Source organism: Carcharodon carcharias, chromosome 19, assembly GCF_017639515.1.
Source record: "Carcharodon carcharias isolate sCarCar2 chromosome 19, sCarCar2.pri, whole genome shotgun sequence".
Lineage (NCBI taxonomy): Eukaryota > Metazoa > Chordata > Chondrichthyes > Lamniformes > Lamnidae > Carcharodon > Carcharodon carcharias.
The window spans coordinates 38,437,774-38,464,664 of NC_054485.1; the positions used below are offsets into that span (position 1 = coordinate 38,437,774).

The 26,891-nt window shown below is 44.7% G+C and overlaps 1 protein-coding gene across 1 annotated transcript in view; it reads right to left on the reverse strand.

Annotated features, from left to right (window-relative positions):
• The window catches only part of LOC121291179 (disks large-associated protein 2-like), a 135,850-nt gene extending 109,215 nt beyond the window's left edge, over positions 1-26,635 (reverse strand). Inside the window, exon 1 of the mRNA XM_041212270.1 lies at positions 25,589-26,635. Coding sequence (XP_041068204.1) covers positions 25,589-26,620 — 1,032 coding nt within the window. The 5' untranslated portion in view covers positions 26,621-26,635. The remainder of the gene's footprint in view (positions 1-25,588) is intronic.
• Positions 26,636-26,891: the final 256 nt, after the last annotated feature.

Genomic DNA, 26,891 nt, shown 5'->3' on the forward strand with positions numbered 1-26,891 from the left:
GTGTGTTTTCAATCACCCTGTATAGTTTTCAAGATCAAGGTTTTGGCAATAAAACTGTTGGATTTGTGGTGAAATGGTGTCAGTTGTGGTTCCCAATCTCTCAGCCATTACAGTGAAATTTAATAAAGACAGGTGTAAAGTACTGCACAAAAGAAGGAAATATGCAGCACATGCAATTCCAGGTAAGGTGTTGAAATAGTTAAAAATAATGCTGAAAAACTTAGGTGGATTCATTGTCCAATAATGTAGAGCAGCGATCAATGTTGAACTATATAGTCAAAACAGTAAAATGCATGTCAGAGGATTTCATTACTAAACTGTGTAGTATTCTGATCAGATCAGGCGCCTTGAATATTGAATCCCATTCTGGTCATCATGGTACAAGGGAGACATTCAGGACTTAGACATACTACAAATAAAAGTCAATGGGCTGGTCTCTACTTTCAAATGTCATAGAGCCACAGTCATAAGAGCACAAAAGGAGACCATTTGGCTCATTGAATCTGTGCTGGCCCTCTGTAGACCAATCGAGCCGCTTCCATTCCCAACTCTATCCTGTAGCCCTGCAAGTTTGGCCTATATTTTTGCGGAATCGTGAAGACTCCAGGATCTTTAAAAATGATGGGCGTGATGCAGATTTGGAGGTCCTGCCCCCATTTCCAACAGGTCCTATTTTTGCCAGTGGGGAAAATGTAATGGGACATGAGGGAAACCCAAACTCAGCAGGGCCATTTTAACTCAATGCTGAGTTCAAATAGATTCAATTTTCGCTATAGTAAGAGCCTTAGCCCTCAGAGTGGGAGTGAAGAATTTTTATTCGTAAATGCTCTTGAAGAGCAGATAAGGTCTGTAGGACTGTCAAGCTGTCAAGTTATTTAAGCCCGGGCCCTTTAAATATTAAAGAATCAACTTGCCTTTGAGTTGTGAGCTACTTAAATCCTCAGCTCTTTTAAAAAATTGAAAAAAGTCAGAGCTGATAAAAATTGTTCTGTCAATTACAATAGATATTTGTTGACATTACCCCAACGGTTATCATGATATCATCATTAGTGTTGCTTCTTTCCACAACCTACAATTATCTCAGCAGGGTGTTTATAAATTCCAGAGATAAAAACACAAAAAAAAACCCCACTAGAGCTATACCTTGAGTGCCCTACCATCCATTCTTAATTAGCACATTCGTTTAGATAATATCACCAACTTTAACTTTAACACCTATGTGTTCTATTGTACTATTGTCGTTGACATCTTTTGATGATCTGCTTCTATCACTGCTTGTTTGTCCCTACAACCACACCCCCCCCCTCCACCTCTCTGTCTCTCTATCTCTCCGCCCCCACACACACACCTTAAACCAGCTTATATTTCAACTCTTTCTTGGACTCAAACTCAAGTTCTGTCGAAGGGTCATGAGGACTCGAAACGTCAACTCTTTTCTTCTCCGCCGATGCTGCCAGACCTGCTGAGTTTTTCCAGGTAATTCTGTTTTTGTTTTGTTTATAAATTCCATTTGACTGACAGCTCAAAGAGGCAATTAAAGGATTAGCTGTCTTTGATGTTGGATTATGAATAGAAATCTGTTTGTTTTGAAAAGAGATTAAGTGCCTGAGGGGCTTTTAAAGCTTTGAATGGACTTTCATGAATGGGAGCTTTTTTATTATAGTGAAAGCTGTAACAGATATTCAGGTCTTTATTTTATTTCATCTCAATATGGCTCTTGAGGTCTGCCCATGGTGGATACTAGGTTGGTTGTCATGAACATTTGAGCATACAAACATACAAATTAGGAGCAGGAGTAGGCTATTTGGCCACTTGAGCCAGCTTCACCATTCAATAAGATCATAGCTGATCTGGTTTTGGCCTCAATGGCATTTTCCTGCCTATCCTCTATAACCTTTGACTCCCTTGTTAGTCAAGAATCTATCTACCTCTGCCTTAAAAATATTCAATGACCTTCCCTCTACTGCTCTCTGGGGAAGAGTTCCGCAGACTCACCACCCTCTGAGCGAAAAAAAATGCTCCACCTCTATTCCTAAATTGGAGATCCCTTATTAAATCCAGGAGGATATTGAGAGGGGTTGAGGAAGTGAGAGACCTTGGAATGCATGTCCATAGGTCCCTGTAGGTGGCAGGGCAGGTGGATAAGCTGGTAAAGAAAGCATATGGAATACTTTGCTTTATTGGACGAGGTAGTGAATACAAATGCAGGGATGTAATGATGCAATTGTATAAAAAAACTGGTTGGGCCACAGTTGGAATTTTGTGTACAGTTCTGATCACCATATTACAGGAAGGACGTAACTGCCCTGGAGAGAGTACAGAGAAGATTTACAAGAATGCTGCTGGTGCTTTGCAACTTGAGCTATGAGGAAAGATTGGATAGGCTTGTAACAAAAATAAAAATAAATGGAAAAACTCAGCAAGTCTGATAGCATCTACGGAGAGGAATACAGTTAACATTTTGAGTCCGTATGACTCTTCATCAGAACTGAGGAAATATAGAAATGAGGTGAAATATAAGCTGGTTGAGGGGGTGGGATTGACGGAGCTGGATAGAGGGCCAGTGATAGGTGGAGGCAAAGAAGAGATTGCCAAAGATGTCATAGGCAAAAGGACAAAGAGGTGTTGACGGTGGTGATATTAGCTAAGGAATGTGCTAATGGGGACATTAAGGGTGGAAAGCAGGACGAGCAAGTAACAGGTAGCCCTAGTGGGGGTGGGGTGGAGGGAAGGGATCGAAATAGGCTAAAGGGTGGAGATGAATCAATGGATGGAAATACATTTAAACATAATGAAAATGGGTGGGAAAAGAAAAATGTATTTAAAAAGATAAATTATTTGAAAAAGGGGGATTGGAAAGTGGGTGCGGATGGAGGAGAGAGTTCATGGCCTCAACCAGTTTATATTTCACCTCATTTCTATATTTCCTCAGTTCTGATGAAGAATCATACGGACTCAAAACATTAACTGTATTCCTCTCCGTAGATGCTATCAGACTTGCTAAGTTTTTCCAGCTATTTTTATTTTTGTTTCAGATTTCCAGCATCTGCAGTATTTTGCTTTTATCTTTGGATAGGCTTGTGTTTGTTTTCCTTAGAACAGAGGAGGCTGAGGGGAGACCTAATTGAGGTGTACAAAATTATGAGGGGCCAAGATAGGGTAGACAGTAAAGACTTGTTTCCCATAGCTGAGGGGTCAATTACCGGGGGCATAGACTTAAGGTGATTGGGAGAAGGATTAGAGGGGACATGAGAAAAAGCTTTTTCACACAGAGAATGGTGGGCTCTGGAATTCATTGCCTAAATCAGTGGTTGAGGCTGAAACGCTCAACTTATTTAAAAGGTACCTGGATATGCATCTGAAGCACTGTAACCTACAAGCTTACGGACCAGGTGCTAGAAAGTGGGATTAAAAAGAGTGGCTAGTTTCTTTATCATCTTTTTCTGGCCGGCAAAGACTGATGGGGCTGAATGGCCTCTTTCTGCACCATAACTTTTCTATGGTTTCTATGTTCCCGAGTTCTAGTCTTTCCCACAAGGGGAAACAACCTCTCAGCATCCAGTCTGTCAAGTCCCCTCAGGATCTTATATGTTTAAATAAGATCACCTCTCATTCTTCTAAACTCCACTGGATACAGGATCAACCTGTCCAACCTCTCCTCCTAAGAAATCCCCCCTCGTCCCAGGAATCACTCAAATGAACCCTCTCTGAACTGCTTGTAATGCTGTGTGGCTGCCTCCAATCTATTCCGAGGACAGGGGTGGGGGGAGGGGGGGGCGCCTGCATTCATCTTGCACCTGCCACTGCTTCCACTGCCACCCCCAACCCCCAACCCCACCCCAGTGAAAATCAGGCCGTTCAGACACTTTGTCCTAAGGTTAGCCACGAGATTTCTCAACTCACTTACCTGACTCTTCCTGAATCCGGATGAAAACCTGGGCTGGGCTTTTATTTCCCTCAGGCATCCATCCAATTTCTGAGTTATGAGGAAGGTTTGGAGAAACTAGGGCATTTCAGTCATTTAATGAACTATGTAAGCATTAATCTTGTAATAGAATTATATAGTTATGGGAATGGAGAAATTAAAGTAAATCCAAAGTGTTACTTTAACTTCAATCACAGGAATGGGACAGGGTAAAAAGGTTCAGATTAGGAAAAGGTAGACTTAGGGCTGACGTCAGAATATCCTTCTTTCTAGAGTCCGTTCTCAACAATTGGAATGCATTTCCAGAAATAGTGGAGGCAAAAACCCTTGGAATAGTTTAAGAACTAACTGGATGCTGAAATGGAGCAACATTTACATTTTTCTGGATGGGTGAATGAAGGTGAGCCAAATGTCCTTTCTCATCTAGAGCTATTCCATGATTACACCTGGAGACAGCGGGCTGGATATGGATTCTCTATTTGTGTAACCTACAATGTGGCTTTGAGCTGGGCAGTCTAGTTTTTGAATGACGATCTTTCACAGGTAAACTGTTCTTTCATAGATACGAGTCTTATAATACCTTTCCCTACCTCTATGCCACATGATGCAGGACATGATTAATTACTAGTGAGGGCAGGTAGGAAATATATTACAGCAATCATGAGTGACTTCTCCAATGGAATGGGAAGATCACATTCAACCTGAAAGTAGGGATGAGAAAATAAACAAATTCCCTGAGGCAAATAAGGATTGTTTCCTCAAACACAATGTGAGACTGGCTACTAAAACAGAAGTGTTGTCCAATTTAGTATTTACTAGTCCATCAGAGCTCATTCATAACCTGAAGATTGGTAAGGACCCAGGATCTGGTGATAATTGCATCATTACAGTTGATCTTTTAGTCAAAGCGGAGGCCAAAAGCAATAATGTGGTGGCACAGGAGCTTGGAAAAGCAGGTTTTGGAGCTATGCAAAGAATTTAGGGCCAAATGAGTTGGGAAACCAGAAGATTTCAAATGGGCCAGGAAAGAAATAGAATCTATTTAAGGATATTACAGGGAATGTAATAGACATAGGGCTGAATCGTCCCAGATTTGCACGAAGTGCGGTAGAAGGCGGGAAAAAGGATGTTTTACCTGTTGGCTGCAATGGCTGCTTTTCATGCCGTATGGTCCCAATCCTGCCCCATTAATCATGCATTCCCGGGAAAGACGCCGTTTCCATGGCGGGCAGGCATTAATTCACCCGCCATGCCATCACCTAGCCATTTCATCACACCGGGCGCCGTATTTAAAGTGCAGCTGCGTGCACACCCCTCAGTGCTTCCAGCCCACATCTGCTGCAAAGATGACATGGCCCCAAAAGGCAAGAAGACTACAGACGCCAGGTTTAATGACGCGTCCCTTGAGCACCTTTTGGATGTAATGGAGGCCTGCCGTGATGTCCTCTACACCCACTCTGGGTGAGGGCCAGCAAGCAAATCACCAATCCAGCATAGGAGGCGTTGGTAGCAGTGGTCAGTGCCAATGCCCTGCGAAAGAGAACAGCCACCCAGTGCTGCAACAGGATGAATGGTATCATCCATTCCAACAGGTGATTCACTCTTCTCATGACTCCATCACACACCCTTACATGTCGATCAGGATTTATTAGTCTCAAACCCTCGTCATGTCCATGGCTCCGCTCACCACACAAACATTCCATGCAGTGCCCTATGCCCTGCTCACACTCGCTCCATCTGTTTTCGTGCAGGGAAAGCTAGCTGCCAACAGCAAGGAGAAGTCCCAGATCAAGGGTGGAGTGGCCACATTAAGTCCTTCACTCACTTTGTGGAGCGTGCCATCGCACTATCTGGTGAGGACATGGAAAGTGCCTATGACCATGGTAAGGTTGGCGGTGAACACCCACATGAGGATTCTGCACCACAGCATTCCTCTCTCAAGGCAAATGTGAGTGCTCTCTCTCCCGCTTTTGACTGTGCTGACATGTATTAATTATCTCTGTTTTGGTTCACAGGGAGCTCTGCCAAGCGACTGACATCCTCAGCCAGCCAGTCCCTCAGCTCCATCCACATCTTTACCTCCAGCCAAGAGGACACCTCCTCCAATGAAGAGCTGGAAATAAGCAGCCTGCAAGACCATCACAGCGCTTACCCACACCCTCCACCAACGCAGAAACACACACCTCAGTGGGAGCTAGATCTAGAGCAGGCTTAGGTTCACAATCTGGTGGTCACTACATGAACATGTGTCCACAGCAGGAGGACGCAGGTTCAGCCAAGCTCCCTGGCACTTGGAGGACTGCTGGGGAAGAAGCATCTGTCAAGTCTGAGTCAGAGGCTACGCTCTCCCTCTGAGTCCCCTTTGCCTGTGACTCCCCTCAACCTCATCCTCTGTCACCGCAGAAGAAGCAGCTGGCCCACAGGTGGACAGCCAAAGCAAAATAGGGCCCTCAAGGCCTCGGCTCTCCAGAGAACCCATGTCGAAGGAATCAGAGGCAACAGGGCCGACCATTGCACAGGCTGTCTCCACTCCCGCTGTGGATGTCAGGGCAACACTGAGAAGTCTAAGGCGTTCAAAAGTTAAGAGATTCTGATCACAGATGACGGGTGAACGCGTTTTATCACTTTACAATTAGAAAATATATTCACTTTCACTGAATAATGTATAATGATGTCTTTCAGCTTCATTGACAGACTTCGCAAGTCCTCCCACTGCATCCGCCCCCAGCCCCCCCTCTCCCACCGCCACTAGCAGTTCAGCTACACACAGCCGGCCCATGAGTGATTCTGGAGGGAGGAGTTTGTGTGTGTGTGTGGCAGGGCCTTTCAGAGCCTTGTGCGAGCACTCTCCCATGCCTGCAGATCCTTCACATATCACATTCATCTTAAAGTTCTGAGCATTTTCAATGCTGCCTGCTGGTGTTGGCTTTCAGTTGTCCATCTGAGCTGACCTGCATCTCCACCCGCCCACTGATCTCACTCCCATGCAGCACCTGTTCTCATCCACCAAGACTCTCCTTTCACTTTTGATTTAGCAAGCGTGATGCATCTAACATTTTTCTTCATTTCCCACATCCTTTCCTCTTCCCCAGTCACCCATTTCCTTCCCCCATCACTTTTGACACCCATGGCTTCACCTTCCACCTCCCCACTGTCACCTACCAGCCACAACCATTTTCTTTCGGGGATGTCCAGGTGAACATGCACATTCCCTTCCTTCCAGAAAATCCCACCCCCATCCACATTAACCTCCTTGTCCTCCTCCTTCCCAACCCCAGGGTCCCTGCCTGCCTCCAAGAACCCATAAACCATGCTCACTGTCTCTTCAACTGATACTGTCGCAACCCCACTCTCCCACCCTACAGCCTCACGCTGCCCTTGGTCATTCTCCCCATTCCCTCATTTCACACCTACCCTCAGCTCGCTCCCCAGGAGGCAGTCACAGACTCAACAAAGCCCTTCCTTTCATGTTCACCTGGAAGTCCCCCTTCCAGACTCCTCCCCCTCTTGGAATTTCACCCATCCCCCTCCACCCCCCGCAACGCTGGACTCCCTCCCCTTAGTCCTTCCTGATTCCTTCCTCCACCCTTACTCCTTCCTACGCCTGGACTCCTTCCCCTCTCCGGACTCCTTCCCCCTTCCGAACTCCTTTCCTGACACATTCCTTCCCCCTTTACACCTACTGCCCCAGTTGCTGCCTTCTCTCCCATTATCCCCTCCCCCACCCTCATCGCCCACTAACACCTTTGTTCCCCCCTTCCAACCTCACCCCCCAACACCTTAGATTGACCACCTCTCCCAGCTTCCCCCACCAGACATCTTTATTCCTCCCCTCACAACCCTCCGACACCTTGTTTCCCCATTTCCTAACCTCACCACCCACCGACATCTTCGTTCCATGCCCCAACCTCACTCCACCTCCCCACCCCCAGATACACCTTACTCTCCCAGTCAAACCTAGACCTTCATCTCCAACCCTCCGGTGCATCTTCCTCTCCCAAGCACAGCTGGACCTTCCTCTCCACCCCCTTGACGATTATCCATTGTGACCAGACCCTCAGTGGTGACTTTCCACCTTCCATGAGCTGCTTTGTAGTGGAGCCATATCATGAGAATCCACCCAGCATGCAATGGACATTCCCCTGTGGGGTCCTGCTGCTGTCGAAAACCAGCATCTTCTGCTCCTCGGATGTCCACGATGTGAGGAAGGCCCTGATGCAAAGCCTCGACTTCTGCACACCACACTTGTCAAGACGTGTTCTGCACCAGCGTGTTTACCCATCGAGGTGCTCAGATGATCCAGAGTGGTGGGGGGGGGAATGATTCTGGTGGGCTGGGCTTATAATGATATGCAGATGTATTACAATGAGATTCCCGACCTCCGACGGCAGGAAACGCGGCCCACCCTTGATGAGCAGAGCGGACGATTGCAAACTGGTTTCACAGACATCATGAAACTGAATTTTGGCCTTCTCACCATATTGTCCGCTCTTGCCACCAAGCATGCCCACTCCAGCGGGCATAGAAAATTCTACCCATAGTCTGTTTAAGAAAAAAGCATAGCAAGATTTAGATTACAGTGGTTAGATAAGGAGAGTTTAGGCACCCTACTTCAAAATGGAAATAAACATTGAATTTGAAATTCATCAGAGAAGAATTACGAGGGAAATTCCAGGCTGAAAGGACTAAATTATGAAGAAAAGTTAAAATGATTTTAGCTGGAGAAAAGAATGAGAAGAAACTTGATACAGATCTCCAGAAAAATGGAAGCTATTGCGAAGGTTGAAGTTAAATTAGGCTGAAGAATGAGCTTAGAACTAGAGACTCAAAAGACTTCTCACATCCGGAGATGCATGAGGCAGGCAAAGCACATGCTTACGTCTCTCTCGCTCTTACCGCCTGCCTTGTGATGGAAGGACTTGCAGTTTGACTATCAACCTGTTTGGCTGCGTTATGAATGCATCTTCCATGGCTGTCAAGCCCTGGAGTGGAACTCAAGCTCGGAGCTTCTAGGTAGTGACACTACCCATTGCCACACAAGACCTCCTTAGAGCTAGAGGTCACAGGCCAAATTCACAAGCCTCGAAAAAGATCAGAAAAAAAAATTCTCCTAAAGGATGGTGCATATATGTACAACAAACTCCCAAAATAGTTAACTGATTTAAAGCCAAGTGATTCTTTCAGAAAGGACCGAGATTGATATCTGTTGCAAATGAACATTGATGGTTAGAGAAATATTAAGAACATTGACTTTTTGTGAGGGGTCAGGAAATTAACAGATGGTATGTGAAGGGAAATCCAGGAGAGGAGAATCATCTTAGATCATTGGATTAAAGAAGCTTGATAGTTTGAAAGGCATCTTTTTCAATCTAGATGTGCTTATGAATGTTCAACATCTACTAAGCAAACTCATGCCCAATCTCTGATGCACCCTTATCTCATACACCATCTGTACTTGAGTTTGGCAAAAATAGCAAGGAGTCAGTTAACTCAGTTGGCTAGAATGTGGTGCAGATAACACCAGCAGCATGGAATCAATTGCCATACTGGCTGAGGTAGTTCTTGGGGTCTGCCTCCTTGCTTTTCCCCATGCTGATATCATGGCATATGCCATGTGCTGTAATTGTAGCTTTAAGGAATGTAGGACTGTAGCTTTAAGACTTATTATGCTGCATAGTATCACATGACAGTGTGTGAATCAGCTCTAAGTGCAGGGAAACTTAGAGTGGGAGTTCTTCTTCTAGTTGTGGAGCTTGATGGAACCATGTAACTGCTGCTGCAGCCTGTAAATAAAGTTTTATGTTTCTAATGAGAAACTTGACTGGCGACGAGGATAAATCGGGTCCAGCATTGTCCCTCACTCGGCAACTGTGAGTTCTTGTTTAAACAGAAGAAAAGGAAGATATACTCATCAGATATGCCACATTTTGGCAGAATTGACCCCTTCGAACCATCCACAGAGGATTGGTGTCAATATGTAGAATGCCTCAGGGTCTATTGCCAGGCAAACAAAATAACAGGGGAGGAAAAGAGGAGAGCAATTCTCCTAAGTATTTGCGGGAGTAAAACCTACAAGTTAATCCAAAGTTTGATGGCCCTGAATACCCCCAATTCGAAGACCTTCAGTGAATTAGTAGAGCTCGTTAAGGGACACTTTCAACCCAAACCCTCTGTCACCATGCAGAGGTTTAGGTTTAATTCAAGGGTTAGAACACCAGGGGAGACGATTGCTACATATGTGGTGAAAATGAAACAACTGACTGAACACTGTGATTCTGGGGTGACCCTAAGCAATATGCCTAGAGATCGTTTGGTCTGCGGTATGCAAGATGATGCCATTTAACGTCAAACAGGACGTGTAGCTTCACAAGGTGCACAAAATGGTGCTGTTTTCCAGTAGGGATGAGAACAGACAGCACGAAAAGCCGAGACTCTGCCACGAAGTGGGAGGCAGTCCCCCCTATTCGAAAATTTAAAATAAATACAGGAAACAGCTCAGCAACAAATCTGAAAATAAATCGATGTGGAAACAATCATACTCCTGAAACTTTCCGTTTTCAAGAGATGGAGCACTGTTTTTGCCATGAAAGAAGGTACATACTGAAGCATTGTAAAACAAGATTGAGACAGACTCCCAGGCAGCAGTTAATTGGAGTACACAATGTAGAAGAACCAGAAACCACCAATTCTGATATTTACTTGCTATTTAATGTAAAAGTAGAGAAGACAGAGCCAATCACTGTTACTCTGCAGGGAAATGGAAAACCTTTAATGATGAAAATAGATACTAGTGTTTCAATCACTGTAGTGGGAGAGCACATCTTCAAATATTTAAACAAGCATACTCAACAATTGAATTTGGAGCAGACTTCAGCCAAATTGAAAACTCATACTGGCGAAGCTATCCAAGTGAAGGGTATTACCCATGTACCTGTTTATTATAAGCACCAAACAGCACAACTCCCAGTGATGATAGTGGAAGGAAAAGGACCAAGCCTTCGAGGTCACAATTGGTTGAGGGAAATTAACCTTGATTGGCCAGTGAGATTTCAAAAGGAAGCTGGAAGAGTTCCTGAGTTGGAAAAGGAACAAGGCAAAGTACTTCAGAGTGAGCCTGGAGAGTCTAAGGACCTTAACAGGATGTCAAGGAATGTGTAGCCATTCATCAACCTGAGGAAATGAAGACTGACTTAAACAGCAGCATGGAAGAACAGCAGAAGAGACTCATGGAGACCCTGTTGAATTTCAGAATCCAAGATGAAGCAAATGAGCTTGGCAAAGAACAGGAAAACCTTTTGAAAGACCTTTACACACTACAAGGATCCTTCAGGTCAAAGTTTGTAACTCCGTAATATTACGAAGAGAAGCAGAAAGAATTTAACATCAGTCTGAACAAACTGAAGGACCAGTTAGCAGAGAAGATGCAGCAAGGTTCAAGGTTCCAGGGGGAAGCTGGTAGATACAAGAAGGAGACAGAAGAGCTGAAGAATCAGCAGAGTGAAACAAAAGAAGTATTAGAAGGAAAAGTCACGGAACTTTCTAAAGCGCAAGTGGGTGATGAAGCCATGGGTAGCTCAAACCCTGAACAGGACCAAGTTGAGATTTCACCTGAGAGAAGTCTGGCTGACTGTGAAGTCAAAATGAAGGATGAGACTAAACTTTGTGGTAGACAGAAGAAGACAAGAATGGAAGATGGTTCAGAAAAGACCTCCCCACATTCCTACAGGTTCAACACCTTCAGAATTATTTACGAAGTGATACCTTTGAATGAGATTTAGCCTGGTACTTCCAATTTGGAGGGGAAAGTAGAGAACAGTCAAGGGAATCAAAAAGCAACTCATGATTTTCAAAGTCATGAGGGAGAATTTACTGTTGGTGAAGCAGTATACATACGAATCTTCGGTGGTGGATCAAGTGGTTACCTGGTGTAATAGTTTCTGTGACTAGACCCTTGTCATACCACATAGAAATGGAGGGCTGGATCACCCTCAAACACATGGATCATTTGCGAATAAGGGAGATAACCCAGCAAAATAATGTTCCATCTGTAATCACTGTAGAACAACCCTGTTGAAATTGTTCAACCAAGGAGAGACATACCAGATGTCTCTGTCAGAGTAGATAACACTGAAGTGCCTCTGCCTAAAGAGGTCCCTGAAGTTGCTGCAGTTCCAGATAATGTGGGTCCTGTAAGAGATTTGAAAGTCGTGGAGCTACAACATTCCACCTGAATCGGGAAACCATCTGAGAGACTGAACTAATAAGTTGATGACCTGTGTATATATTTGTAATGTCATGAAGGTATATGTTCTTGTAAATACAAACTGTACAAAAAATTTAAAGGGGGATGAATGTAGTAATTGTAGCTTTAAGGAATATAGTGACTGTAGCTTTAAGACTTATTGTGTTGTATAGTATCACATGACAGTGTGAACGAATCAGCTCTAAGAGCAAGGAGCCTTAGTCTGGGAGTTCTTCTAGCTGTGGAGCTTGATGGAAGCATGTAACTGCTGCTGGAGTCTGTAAATAAAGTTTGATGTTTCTAATGAGAAACTTGTCTGGAAAATCAAGCCCATAATACCATGATTAGCAATTCTCAAACAATGAAGATGTTAAGTGAGGAAGGAGAGAGCAAATAGGGTAAACCCTCTCTCCATTCAGAATAGAGGAAAGTTGACTAAAAGCTCTGCTCCTTATATGCTTCTGACAGTGATTTTCCAAACATGTAAACTGAGAATGAAAAAACAAATGACTGAGAAAGATCACCGTATGAACAGATTTCTTCCTTCATGGCACCTTGGACATTGTGACAGTGCAGATGAATAATGCATGTCCTTATTCATGGTCATGTTCATCCAAGAGCTGTATCTGTTTAATTCCATTGAACTGTAATGTCTGCCAATCTTGAATGGCAGAATTCATTGGCATTCCTCTCCAGAATTCACACACTAAACTATGTTTAATTAAATACCTATTTTGGCTTTTTATTGTTTTAAGTTACTGTATGCAATTTATTTTGCACATAAACCATCACACAACCATTGTATATGTCAGCTAATCTCTAACCCACTCGGTATTTTACTTGTTTTTGAATGAATGTTATTTTAGACGTGATATAAATTTAGAATATGTGCACTGTGTCTGCTGTGAATGTAGATTCTGGGATTTTCAGTTAAAAATTTGCATTTGCTCCATTTTATTAACAGCTTGCTGTGATGTATATAGTGGCATAGACACAGAAATCTTTCAATTGGAAATAAATGGCAAAAAAATATCAATTGGGACAGACTATCTTGGAGTTTGGAGTGAGGATGAAGTAAATGAAAAATTTATTGCTATCATTCATCTTAAACTAGAAAGGACAGTCTTTTTTTATAACACTTTCTGAGCTTCCCAGCTGGAGTTTTACAATCAGATGCATGTTTTATGTTCATCTCTAACCATCCATGTTATGACTACTCAGTTTCAATGTGTGGCTCATTCGGGTTACCAATCTGCCCTAGTCCTGCCGACAAGCTCATTAAGCACTTGTGTGTGCAGCCCTGGGATAATGCCCCATTCAGGCACAATCCTGTTTCTAGGCAATCAGATAAGATATATCCATCAATCAGGTGGTCAGCCTTTTCAAAATGCTCGATTTGTATGACAACTGTGTTTTTTTGTTGAAACAGCATAACGCAGCAGGGGAAGACACCCAAAAGCAAGTTGGAATAAACAGAATATACAAGGGGAACAAAGAGACACAGAGGGCAGAATTTTACGCCCTGCGGGCGGGCATAAAATCACGTGAGATGATGTTGGGCGAGCATCCCGAGGTCATCGTGCACTCGCACAATATTTTGTGCGGCGGGTGCGTGCAGAAGTCGGAAGTGCAGCTACTGACAATTAAGATGGCAATTAAGCCGATTAACTTTGCAATTGTCTCCGATTTTTCGTGGCCTGTCCAACTTTACGGTTGGCAGACAGACGAATCAGCCAGATGGGCTTCGCATTGTTCATCAAGCCTCATCCAAGGGCAGCTGAAATCTCCATTATGAAATGAAATAAAAATAAATATTCTATGGACAGCATTTTTATTAGGTATACTTTCAGGGGCTTGATTGTGATTCATGGTCATTTTTTGGCAGCTTTTTACACCTTTCTTTAATTATTTGAAGGCCTGCAGCTCCCCGAGGCAGCTGTCCGCCTTCAGGGAGCTCTTTCACAGTGCTCACCCACGCCCGCGGTGATGTCATCGCCTGCCCTCTTCCCGCCCCCACCCCGGCAGCGCTGATTTTCTCAGCACTCTTTTCACGCTGGCTGGCAGTTAATTGGCCAGCCAACGTGAAATCACGGTCAGGGGCTGCTCCCGGGCCTGCCAATCACGTGCGCCCACCAGGCCTGAGTTTCTCCCCATTCCACCTTGTGCCTTTGTCAGTTTTGAATTATCAGACAAGATCCCAGCTTTCTCACACTCTGCTTTCCCTGGGCCCCAAGTCATCTTGTGACAGGGAAGAAAGCGTTACAGTTAATTACTGTGAAAAGACATTGCATACCTCAAGCTGTGCAATAAGAAGAGCAAGTATTTAAACTCAATTCTCCACCCCAGTATTTATAATGAGTTTTGTCAAGTGTTATAGCTGATTGCAGTGTTCATGTATAGGCTGTACATGCAGTCGCTCTTCAGACTGACTGTTATTAAAGATTATCTCTCACTGTCACAAGATGAGCTGAGGAAGAGCTTGAGAACATTGGGACAGCAAGCAGATTGCAGCTTGTTACAATATCTACACACAGCTGTGGCTGGCACGAACTCCATGGCCAGAATTTGTCCCTTGTCGCGCGGGCTCGGCGGGAGTGGTCGGGAAGCCAGCCGCCACCCGCGATCGGCTTCGCACCGCGCTTTCACGCGGGTGGGCCAACTGAGGCTTGCCCTGCATGGATCGTGAGTGGCAGCGATGAGGGTGGGGGCAGAAGTGAGAGCAGGCCTGGCACGCAGTTTGCACATTCGTGCAAAAGAGCACCTCAGCCTCCCAGAGGCATGGAGCTGCCTCAGGGAGATTGAAGCGCTTTGTAAAAAAATTAATAAAGGCAATAAAATTTAATGAAACATGTTCCCTCATGTGACTGTGTCACGTGAGGATGGGACATGTTGTTAATGTCAAAATAAAGTTTTTATTTCATTTGTCTTAGCTTTAGGAAATCTCATGCCGCTCGTGGATGAGGTTTCCTAAAAAATGTAAAGCTTGGCCTTGACCATTAGGTTGGACAGGCTGTGTAAATATGAAGTTAATTAGCTCATTAACGGCCTTAATAGGCCTTTCAATTATCGCAGCTGAGTCTGGTGTGTGCCCGCCGAACGAAATATCGCGCGAGTGCACGATGACGGCCGGGGGGGGGCACGCACGCCCAATGTCATCACGCGTCATATTACCCTCATGCATGTCAGGCCCGCCCCTGCATGCCGAATGTAAAATTCTGTCCCATATATCACATCATAACAATCAGAAAACAACGGGCTGAATTTTATACTAAGGCTGGTGATTTCGCCCCCTCACTTAAAAGTCAGTGGTGAGCCCGCCTTCACTTAGCTGGCTTGCTGCCGCACACCCCACCCCCCCTCCACCTCCTCCCCCCAACCCCACCTTTAAATGACTGACGGCCCTTTAATTAGCTTGGGCTAGAAGTCTATCCCAAGGGGAAGTCCCGTCTCTGTGAGCTGCTGGCCAGTCAGAGGGCAGGCAGATCTCATGCCCCAGCAGTAACACTGGGTGCGGCGGCCACTGCTGGGAGTGCTGTGAGGCCAAAAAGAAGGCATTCAGCGTGGAACTGGGATGTGTATCTGGGGTCTCGATGGAGCTAGGCTTGCAGGCCCCGATGAGAGGGTAATGGGGTAGGGGGCATGGTTGGAAATGTCAAGGGGGGAATGCGAGGTGGAGTGGGGGGGGTTTCCATTAGGTACAGGGTGCCCATTAAGGAGGCAACCCCCAACCTTCTTCCCCCCCGCCACCCCCGGCCAGCACCAAGGCTCACCAGGTTATACCTGTCGTGAGTGGCAGCGCTGAGGGCGGGGGCAGGAGCGAGAGCAGGCCTGGCACGCAGTTCACACATTCGTGCAAAAGAACTCCTCAGCCTCCCTGAGGCATGGAGCTGCCAGGTTATACCTGTCAACCTGGTGACCAGGCCTGGGCCTTTCCCACCGCGGGTAAAATCCCAGCATTGCTGGGGGGAGGCCTTAAGCCTCTTAAGGGCCTCAACTGGCCCAAGGGTAAGGGGGCCGCCCGGTGCTCCCCCCGTCACTGGTAAAATTGCAAGGCAGGCAGGGGGCGTGTGGTGCAGGAAAGGCATCACAGGCATGGCACCCAATTTTACAGGCCCCCTCACTCCCCCACCAACACCTCCTGCCACCTGGTCCATGTTTCAAAAGTGTTTACAGTGTTTAAACAGAATCTAGAATTAGTTTAAAAAATGGGTATTTCTCCAAAGGGGCATGATCTCATAAATATGTGAACAATAGATTATTGTTCTAATCACGCTCAAAACCCTCCATCTTAGTTCAATTAGTTTCCATTGCTTAATCTGGTGTTCCATAAGATTCCTTAAAACTTATTGAGGATGTTATGATGTTCAAAAATAATTTTTAATTGAGCGAAAAGCAAATTTAAAATAGTCATTGAGAAAATCTCTTTTACTCAAAGGACAATCATCACTTGGAACAATTTGCCTGCCTGGCACAGTAATAGAATCAAATGGATATGAAATATTCAAAACGTTGCTGGATTTTATATTGGAAGAACTAGGCTAGCTTTAATAGGCTAAAAAGGCCGTTCTTTTCATTACTTTTTGATATGTATTTCCATAATGTAACTCTTCTTAAGAGGTACAAGTCCAGCTCCGGCTGATAGGATAAAACCTTCCTCACCTAGACAGCGATAAATGCTCAAACTGGGAGGTTAGGTAGTCCAAATCCTGTTCACAGTATAAGTCCACATCACAAAATGGCACAGAAATCAGCACAAACCAGCACAAAATTAAGAATCACACTCACAAAGGGCACAAGACTGGCTGATCTTGCTCTTTGAGGCTGGTGTGAAGGACTGAGGGCTGCTGGGGTGCTGGTGAGCGATTAAGGTTTATTATTAAGGCAGGGTGCAAGGAGATGATCTGCACTAACTGATGGTGGTTGAAAAATGTGAAAGAAAATGTTCCTTTCCCAGTATCAAAATAACAAAGAGCACGGCAAAAAGAAGTCAGAAAAAGCATTGAGAAACTCCATCAGGATGCTGCACTGACTGACTGAAAGGTTTGATTCTTCACACTGATTGATAGCAATATTCTTTGTCGTCCTTCTAGAGTGTGTCTATTTCTGGTACGAACAAATTAAGAACAGACTATAAATATTATAACTGCGCTGGAGGGTTTTTAACTGTAAATGAAGCACTTTGTCCCTTATTAAATTAATGATCTTTGCTAACGATTTCGGTCCTCAGTGCAGTGATCTGTTCTGGGATGATTCGTATCAGTTATTGCTTAGGTTCTGATGCAAGCAGCCAGACAGTTGGCACTGCAGCTTATTGTCTCCTTCAAAGCTAGAAGATCATCAATCATTCTGATTTGGGGAGATCACAATAACCAATCCTTCAAATTTCTTGTGAATAGGACTTGAGATGATTTAGTGTTGAGGAAATAATTATGGGAAATAGAAAGGATTTATATATTTTAAGGGGGTAAAAACAATTTAAATGATCTCTGCTAAGATTGATTCCAATGCTGCAATGTTCTCAGTGGTTAAAGTTCAGAAAATTAAAAGGTCTTTCCCAAGTTTTTCCTTGAGGGCTGCTCCTCATGCAGCTCTGTCATGACCCTCCTGTGATTTTTCCTTACTCTCACTGTTAACAATTTTCTACTCAGTTGCTTCTTCGCAAAAGCTCAAACCAGTGGCCTGGATTTTCATTGTTGAGGCGAGTAGTGGGAGTCGGGAAAATGCCCGGCTTGACCTCCCTGCCTCAGGAGAAAGTGCCAGTGAAGCAGGGATTTTCATTCCGGGGTGGGGGCGGTTGCATTCTGCAATCAGGCCAGTCGACCCAGGAAAGAGCTCGGAGGCAGTCACAGGGGCTGCCAGCTGCCAAGATGGGCTGTTTAAAAGGCCTGCTTCAGTGCTGTGGGACATTGTCCTTGTTATAAAGCAAAAAGTAAGGCCCTCTAGCCCTTACCCCTCAAAGGCCCTCATCCCCACATGCCCCATCCATGCCACCTCATGCCCCCCCACCCAGCCTCTATACGCCCTCATGCTCCCATACCAAAGTATGCACCCCACCTATTCCCTATGAGCCCTCATGCCCTCCTCCATGCTAAACTGGCCTACAACCCACTCCTTTTGGCCCATCCTGTCACCACCCCTGTTAATTGATAGCTTTTCACTTTCATAAAATAAAAATTATTTTTACTACAGGCCATTAAAAGTGTCAATCACCCAGGCTCTTTAAAGTATCAATAGCAGAAATTGCAAGCACTTGTAACACCTTCATCTTGTGTTTTCTTTTATTCATCATGGGTTGTGGATGTCGCTGGCTAGGCCAGCATTTATTGCCCATTCCAAATTGCCCTTGAGAAGGTAGTGACGAGCTGCCTTCTTGAACCGCTGCAGTCAATGTGGTGCAGGTACACCCACAAGGGTGAGGGATTTCCAGGATTTTGCCCCAGGGGCAATGAAGGAATGGCGATGTATTTCCAAGTCAGGATGGTGAGTGGCTTGGAGGGGAATTCCCAGGTGGTGGTGTTCCCCACTGTCTCCTACCCTTGTCATTCTAGATGGTGGCGGTCTTAGGTTTAGAAGGTGCTATCAAAGGTGGCTTGGTGAGTTCCTGCAGTGTATCTTGTAGATGGTACACATTGCTGCTTCTGTGCGTCAGCGGTGGAGGAAATGAATGTTTGTAGATGGGGTGCCAATCAAGTGGGCTGCTTTGTCCCGAATTGGGTCAAGCTTCTGGAGTTTTGTGGCAGCTGCACTCATCCAGGCAAGTGGAGAATATTCCATCATATTCCTGACTTGTGCCTTGTAGATGGTGGACAAGCTTTGGGGAATCAGGAGGTGAGTTACTCACCGCAGGGTTTCTTGCCTCTGACCTGCTTTTGTAGCCACCGTATTTATATTGCTAGTCCCGTTCAGTTTCTGGTCAATGGTAACCCCCAAGATGTTGATAATGGGGGATTCAGTGATGGTAATACCATTGAATATTAAAGGGTGATGGTTAGATTCTTTCTGTTCGAAGGTGGTCATTGCCTGGCACTTGTGTGGCATGAAAGCTACTTGCCACTTGTCAGACCTGAATATTGTCCAGGTCTTGCTGCATTTGGACATGGACTGCTTTGGTATCTGAGGATTGTGCAATCATCAGCGAACATCCCCACTTCTGGCCTTATGATGGAAGGAAGGCCATTGATGAAGGAGCTGAAGATGATTGGGCCTAGGACTACTCTGAGAAACACTCCTGGAACAGTGATGGTGACCTTCAACAACCACAACCATCTTCCTTTGTGCTATGTATGATTCCAACCAGCGAAGAGTTTCCCCCTGACTCCCATTGACTCCAGTTTGCTAGCGCTCCTTGATGCTACACTTGGTCAAGTGCTGCATTGATATCAAGGGCAGTCACTCTCATCTCATCTCATCTCATCTTTTGTTCACCAAGGCTGTAATGAGGTCAGAAGTTGAGTGACCCAGGCGGAATGCAAACTGAGTGTCAGTGAGTAGGTTATTGCTAAGCAAGTGCCACTTGATAGCACTGTTGATGACCCCTTTCATCACCTTACTGATTGGGTGGTAATTGGCCAGGCTGGAGTTATCCTGCTTTTGTGTACAGGACATACCTGGCCAATTGTCCACATTGCCAGGTAGATGCCAGTGTTGTTGCTGTACTGGAACAGCTTGGCTAGGGGTGCGGCAAGTTCTGGAGCACAAATCTTCAGTACTATTGCCGGAATATTGTCAGGACCGATAGCCTTTGCAGTACCGAGTGCCTTCAGCCATTTCTTGATGTCACGTGGAGTGAATCAAATTGGCTGAAAACTGGCATCTGTGATGCTGGGGACCTCCGGAGGAGGCCGAGATGGATCATCCACTCAGCCTCCTAGCTAAAAGTTCTTACAAGTGCTTCAGCCTCATCTTTTGAACTGATGTGCTGGGCTCCCACATCATTGAGGATGAGGATATTTGTGGAGCCCCCTCCTCCAGTGAGTTGTTTAATTGTCCACCGCCATTCATGACTGGATGTGGCAGAACTGCAGAGCTTAGATCTGATCCTTTGGTTGTGGAATCGCTTAGCTCTGTCTATCACTTGCTGCTTATGCTGTTTGACGTGCAAGTGGTCCTGTGTTATAGATTCACCAGGTTGACACCCCATTTTTAGGCATGTCTGGTGCTGCTCCTGGCATGCCCTCCTGCACTCTTCATTGAACCAGGGTTGATCCCCTGGCTTATTGGTAATGGTGGAGTGAGGGAATATGCCAGGCCATGAGACTACTGATGGACCACAGAACCTCATGGTTGCCAGCTTTGAGTTGCTAAATCTTTTAAAAATCTATCCCATTTATCATGGTGGTAGTACCACACAAAGCAATGGAGTGTATCCTCAATGTGAAGACGGAACTGTGTCCTGTAGGACTCAGCCAGCTCAACCTGTAGTGTTGCTATCAAGCCATTCTAGGCGATAGACATTGAAGTATCCCACCCAGGGTACATTCTGTGCCCTTGCCACTTCAGCGCTCTCTCCAAGTGGTGTTCAACATGGAGGAGTACTGATTCATCAGCTGAGGGGAGGGGGATGTTGGTAAGTGGTAATCAGCAGGAGTTTTCCGTGCCCATGTTTGACCTGATGCCATGAGACGTCATGGGATCCAGAGACAACATTGAGGACTCCCAAGGCAACTCCCTCCCGACTGCGTACCACTGTGCTGCCATCTTGGCTGGGTCTGTCTTGCCAATGAGACAGGGCATACCCAGGGATGATGATGATGGGACAGCATCTGTGAGGTATGATTCTGTGAGTGTGACTATGTCAGGCTGTTGCTTGACTAGTCTGTGAGACATCTCTCCCAATTTTGACACAAGCCCGCAGACTTAAGTAAGGAGGACTTTGCAAGGTTGACAAGGCTGAGTTTGCTGTTGTCTTTTCCAGTGCCTAGGTCAATGCCAGGTGGTAGGCATTTCAGAGGGCATTTAAGAGTTAACCGCATTGCTGTGGGTCTGGAATCACATGTGGGCCATACCAGGTCAGGGTGGCAGATGTCTGCATTCTTGGCGGAGAGCCCAGAAATCCATTGGACTGTTGATACAGCTGAGCCCCAGGAAAAACATTGCTTGATTGCCATTTCTGACTTTCTGATTTTTTTTCTATCAATTGCACAATATTTATTTCTGCAAGATAAAGAGGTTTCAGGTTCTTATCTATTAACACTTTAATGGGTCTGGATGATTGACACTTATTGGCCTGTAGTAAAAAGGAATTTATTTTATTCTTTTTCACAGGACATTGGCATCCCTGGCTAGGCTAGCATTTTTATTGCCTATCACTAATTGCCCTTGAGAAGGATGAATTGAGCCACTATTTTGAACCGCTGCTGACTATGTGGTAGGTACAACCACAGTGCTGCTAGGGAGAGAGTTCCAGGATTTTGACCCAGTAACAGTGAAGGAATGTTATATAGTTCTAAGTCAGGATGGTATGTGACTTGGAGGGTAACTTTAGGTGGTGGTGTTCCCATGCATTTGCTGCCCTTGTGCTAGCTGATAGAAGTTGTGGGTTTGGAAGGTGCTGTGAAAGGAACCTTGGTGAGTTGCTGCAGTGCATCTTGTATGTGGTACACACTGCTTTCACTATACGTCAGTGGTGGAAGGAGTAGATGTTGAAGATGCCAATCAAGTGGTCTACTTTATTCTGGATGGTGTTGAGCTCCATGAGTGTTGTTGGAGCTGCCCTCATCCAGGCAAGTGGGGAGTATTCCATCACACTCCTGACTTGTGCCTTGCAGATGGTGAACAGGCTTTGGAGAGTCAGGAGGTGAGTTACTCTCTGCAGAATTCCCAGCCTCTTACTTGCTCTTGTAGCCACCGTATTTATATGGCTGAACCAATTCAGTTTATGGTCAATGGTAACTTCCAGGATGTTGATAGTGGGGTATTTAGCAATGGTAAATGTCTATGAATGTCAAGGAGAGATGGTTGGATTCTCTCTCTTGTTGAAGATGGTCATTGCTTGGCACTTATGTGGTGCGAATGTTACTTTCCACTTATCAGCCCAAGCCTGAATGTTGTCTAGATCTCGCTGCATATGGACACAGACTACTTCAGTATCTGAGGAATTGTGAATGGCGATGAACATTGTGCAATCATCCGGGAACATCTCAACCTCTGACCTCAGAATGGAAGGAAGGTCATTGGTGAAGCAACTGAAGATGGTTGGGCCGAGGGCACTTCTCTGAGGAACACTTTAAGAGGGTGGAAGGTTATCAAAGAATTACGTTTTTTTCAAGCTTTCTTTACACATATTATTGTCATTATAGGGTTCATTGGTTCTATACAGTGTATATGGGTGAGTTAGCATGGAAATGTCATAGTTTGTCATGAGGTCCTACAGGGATGGGTTGGGATATGCCTAGGTATGGGGCATGAGGGACCACGGTGGTAGGTGGATGAAAATCTTGGCATGGGAAGCTTGAGAGACCATAGGAGGTGGATGGGGATATATTTTGGCATGGGGGTGCGTAAGGGGCCATGGGGGTGGTTGGGTGCATATTTTGGCATGGGGGCGTGAGGGGCCATAGGGGATGGGTGGAGGCATATCTTGGCATGGGGGAAGGGGCATGAAGAAGACCTTTTGAACTTACCTTTCTAAAGGATTCCTCATGCAGGCGCTGGTTCACAACACCTCTTCAGCGCTGTTAACCACGACTCTTTCAAAAGCTGGCCTGACCCCAAAAGCTTTTGGGAGGACTAGGACATTCCTATCGCTGCATTGAGCTGAATTGGTTCAGGTCATAAGCCCACGTCCTTAAAAGGCACTCCCAAAAATTGGAATCCCTGAGAATGGGGACAGGGATCCCGAAATTATGGCCCGGCCGTCATTTTCAAGCCTCCACGGAATCTCCCTGACTCCATGAAAATCCAGCCAGGTAAACTCACACTAAGAGTGACATCCTCATATGCTTCAATTAGCAGCAGAGGAAACATCACATGTGGATGTAACAGGAATTTTGACCAAGAAATTGGTTAAGCACCAGAAAATCAATTCCCCTCCTACGAAAATTAAAATTTCTTGTCCTTTACTTTGTTCCTTTAATCCAGTTGGGAAAAGAATTCCTCAGGTCACAGTAAATGCATTTCCACCGTTTATCCATCTCTCTATTCCAGGGATGTGTCCAATGCATGCTTGCTTTTAAACTATATTGACAATTTCACTACAAATAGCAAAGAAAGGATATCGTTTTAAACATATTAAATCTTCTCAAACATACTTAAAGTTACAACACAGTGAGCAGATGAATCCTCCACCCTTGTTGCTTTTATCAGGAAATAATGGAATTGGAAGGAATCATGGAACAGCTCCACAAGTTTCTCCAACTCAGGACAGGGGTTTAATTTACAGGCTATTCACCATTGATACTTTAGTAGTTTGTAAATGTAAGTGTATTTTAAATGGATAGGCTTCCCTATTTTCAAAATCAAACTCTTATAAATTATTAAAATCAAAAAACTATAGATGTTGGAAGTCTGAAACAAAAATAGAAATGCTGGAAACATTCAGAGGGTCACACAGTCTCTGCAGCGAAAACAGATGACTGACTGTTTCTGGTGTAATCTCTTCGTTTTGGCGATCCTCACCACCATTTTCCCACCTTTCACCCTACATAGATTTCAGCTAGTCCCACCCTGCACCACGTTCAGCTCATCCTTTTCACCTAGGTCAGGGTTAGGATTAGGAGAGGTCCTCTGACCTTCATGGCTCACACTCCCATACTGACTCAAATTTAACATTCTCATTGCTGCGTTGAAATCACTTCATGGCCTTCATGTTCCCAACCTCTGTAACCTCCTCCAGTCCCACAACCATCAGAAAATTCGCTGATGCTGACCTCTTGTCCATCTCCCCTCCCTTACCCCAGCCATCAATAGTTATGCCTTCAGCTGCCTAGGCCCCACATTCTAAAATTCCTTCCATGTCGCCCTCCTGTCTTAAGATCCTCCTTAGTAACCACTTCTTTTACCAAGCTGTTCGTCGTCACCACCACCAACGCCCCCACCCCCCTCACTAATATCTCCTTCTTTGCTTGGCATCCGTTTTTTTTCCTCTCCGAAATGCCTTTGGGCATTTTTCTACATTGAAGGCACATTATAAATGCAAGGTGGAAACAACATGCCTTGCATGATCTTCGTGCTGGAAAGGAACTTGAATATTTTCTCTTTTCTCGGTAGCCACATTGGTGTCAATAACTCTTACTTCTTAGCTGATTCAGGCATGTTTTCGAAAGGGACCCTGGTATATAAGTGAATATGGTTATACTTGGGGTGAAGCACAATTTCCTTGGTCTCTCAAGTGTGTCATTGAAAAGATCAAGCGAAATTTACTGCACACAGTAGCATGTGTGCAATATTTGAACAAATATATGCAATATTTAAACTGTAAATGAAATACAATGAAATAAAATATGTACACAGCAGCATACATGCAGCAGTTTTTAAGTATTGCATGAAATAATTCAATTGCAGTGAATTTTAAATCGATACAATTTTCTTCATCAAGTTGTAGGGTTCAGTGGGTCATTTTTAAAATTACATGTTTAAGCTTCGTGTTATGTCTGCTATCATTATCTAATTCCACAGTGCAGAGGGCCATTTTGCAGAGGCAAATGAATATTGATCAGTCTATTATATATTGATATTGGTCTGTCAGAATGTTGCCAGTCTGTTTGAGGGATGGCATCAAATATTTCACTTTCCTGTGGACATTCTGCAATTGTGATGTGTCAGTTAGTAATAAACACCATGGCCTTAGTACAAGCAGTGCATCCTCTTATGAGGCCAATGGGAAAAAAAGATGCACAGAAGCAAATGTGGTGTGGGGAAGGCTGTTGATAACATGCTAGGTCCATGAATTTATAGCACAGTAAATATATGCATTTCAAATGTATTTTTATGATGCGACAGAATAGAACTCAATCCCTTCAATATCACAACTGTAATATCACAACAATTAATTATGGCTACTCTAATGTGCTATTAATTGTAGTGAGGCCTCCGATTCTAGGGAGTAAATGCAACTGTTTGAATAAAAGGGATTCTTGCTCACTTCCAAATAGGAATTTTCATCACAATTTGCTGCGGTCTCACCTCATTTATGGAATATAGCAGAGAGCCCCGAGGGGGATACTATAACTTTAAAGGAACACAAAAACATAAAATGTGGATTGTCTAATTCAATATTCGTATGTAGGAAGTTTCCATATGTTAAATCAGGCTGAGTATGTCTCCGATGTTGTGATAATTAAAACAAATGTGAGGGAAGCCCTATGAGAAATGTACAGAGGGAGGAGAGCAAGGCCTTTGAATGATGCAGTGAACATTTATGGTATTTGTGTTTTGATGATACAACTCATTCCTAGCATTCTCAATTATATTTTAACGCTTACCTGAAGATAATGGTAAGCCCTTTCTTGTGCCTTGGTATCCTGAAGCATTGAAGGTTTGTCTTGGCTCAGTCCCGAGCTAGGATAGGCCTCTCTGGCTTGATTTACCGTCATAGTGGACCACATACTTCTTTTCATGTGTTGTGAATCAGCCAACATTGGCATAGCTGCACATGCTGAACATTTTCCTTCACTGCTGCTTTTTAAACTCTTCAGGGTCAGATCTCTGCAGGCACTTTCAATAGGTTCTGTACAGTACTGCGTGGCCTGTTCCATGGAGTGCCTACTGGCTCCAGCGGCCACCATATAACTGCTGTCACTGTCAAGGTTGTCATCTGAGCTCCACCAACCAGTTATCTTAGCTCTGTGCTTAGAGTCAGATTTGCGCTCCTTGCTTTTGCTCCTCTTTGTTGATCTTGATTGATGGTGGTGCTGGTGGTGTTGGTGGTGCTGATGGTGATGATAGCTGTCCCCACCTCTTCCCTCCATCTTTGTACCATTTATATTTCCTTTTGAAGGAGCTTCCAGGGAGTGAGACTTGGCAAAAAGCTTCTGCACAGAGTGAACCAGGTGCCGAATCCTGCTGGGACTCTCACTGCGCTGTTCAGCTGAACTCGCCCGTTGGTACTGAAGTGTGTGAAACCCATCGTGATGGAGAGGCAACTGCTTCTCAAACTGGTCCAGCAGGTTGGCAGGTAGCCGATTGATCTTGCTGGCAGTGTGGGTGGCAGCCATGCAGTCATCGCATGATTCATACTGTGGGTTATGGTGCATCCGAGGAAATGTACTGCTTGAGGACATCTGCTCAGTCATGCTAAGTGGTACTGCAGCACATTCAGAGGGCATGTTACTCCTGGACATGCAGTAGTGATGGTCCATTGAACACGATTCTGTAGGGCTAAGCATATAAGACTGCCTAGGATCTTGGCTGTGATGTAAATAATCATGGGAATGATCACAATCCTCAGGCATACAATGGCATGTGTGCGCAGAAGAGTGCTGTGACTGGCTACGACTTCCATTGTATCCCTTCATTGTGTTAAAACAGTACGGAGTCCATCTTCATTCTTCAGGATAGTGCTGAATAGCTGTCCCTGTCATCTGTAAAACATCAAAACCATTATTGAACATTGAAAATTATGAATGTAGATTTTGAATCTTCAGAAAAAAGATACTAGTGTAAAACAACAAAATAAAACTGACAGGAATACATCAAAACATTAAGTTTTTTTAATCTTTGAAGCTTAAGAAAAACACCTCTAAGATGGGAGCTCAAAGGCTGAATTTAGTGAGCCATCCTGTTGGG